General features: G+C 39.1%; 1 protein-coding gene across 1 annotated transcript; it reads right to left on the minus strand.

Annotated features, from left to right (window-relative positions):
- On the minus strand, positions 1 to 750 carry LOC131874307 (LRR receptor-like serine/threonine-protein kinase EFR). The gene has a single exon (XM_059217612.1). The coding sequence runs from the start codon at positions 748 to 750 to the stop codon at positions 1 to 3; it is 750 nt and encodes a 249-aa protein (XP_059073595.1).
- Between the last annotated feature and the right edge of the window lie 241 nt (positions 751 to 991).

Consider the following 991-nt stretch of genomic DNA (forward strand, 5'->3'; position numbering starts at 1 on the left):
CTAGACTCTGAAGCTGGAGGGAATTGCACCTGTCAGAAGATTTAGGTTTAAATATAGCTCAGTTAAATTAGTTAGGTTTCCAACGTGTGGAGAGATTTCTCCGATTATTTTGTTTCTATCCAAACCCAATTCTCTGACTTTGTAGAAAGTTGTCCCACAGAAGAGGGTTATCACTCCTGTAGGATGATTACCTGATAATAGTATAACTTCCAGAAGAGAACAATTTGCAAGAGCAGTAAGAATGCTTAAGGTTGATTTGCTCCCGCTAGTAAACTGATTAGAACCCAAATTAAGCCATATCAGTCTGTACAATTTTCCTAATTCGGTTGGCACAGTTCCACTCAACCGGTTGCCGGATACTTCTAATTGTTCGAGCTGACTACAAGTGAAGAGGCTGACAGGAAGGCTACCAGTCAATTGATTTATAGCTAGATATAACTCCATTAAATTGGTAGTTTTAGAGAACAACTCACCTGTAATTTCTCCAGTTATGTTATTGTCATTTATATCTAATACTTCCAGGACTGTGCAGTTTGACGAGGAAGGATTTTGTCCTGTGAGATGGTTTACATTCAAGGCAAGGAAACTTATTTCACGAAATTGATTGTTTCCCAAATCCAGCTGGTCCAAAGAGAATATGTTTCCCAAGGAGTTGGGAATTGTACCAGTCAAATTGTTGAAACCTGAAACGATCAACTCTGGGAGAAAATCCAATTGTTGTGGAATATTTCCAGACAAATGGTTGTCCATGAGTGAGATGACTCGTAAACTGTGGATATCACAGAGCAGGGGGAATTGAACCATAGAGATGATTGGAGAATAAATAAGGCTTCCTAAGTGAGAAAGCCTTCCTAATTGATAGGGAATTTGATCATCAAATCAAAGCTGTTAACTGAAAGATCTAGAGTCCTAAGAAATGAGAGATTGCTAACAAGGGGAGAGATGGTACCTTCCATGACATGTTGTGAAGAGTGAGAGAAACAACTCTGTG

Source organism: Cryptomeria japonica, chromosome 3 (genome assembly GCF_030272615.1).
Source record: "Cryptomeria japonica chromosome 3, Sugi_1.0, whole genome shotgun sequence".
Lineage (NCBI taxonomy): Eukaryota > Viridiplantae > Streptophyta > Pinopsida > Cupressales > Cupressaceae > Cryptomeria > Cryptomeria japonica.

Excerpts from the sequence above, each read along its gene's own strand:
- LOC131874307 (XM_059217612.1), bottom strand. The coding sequence starts at position 750 with ATGGACAACCATTTGTCTGGAAATATTCCACAACAATTGGATTTTCTC.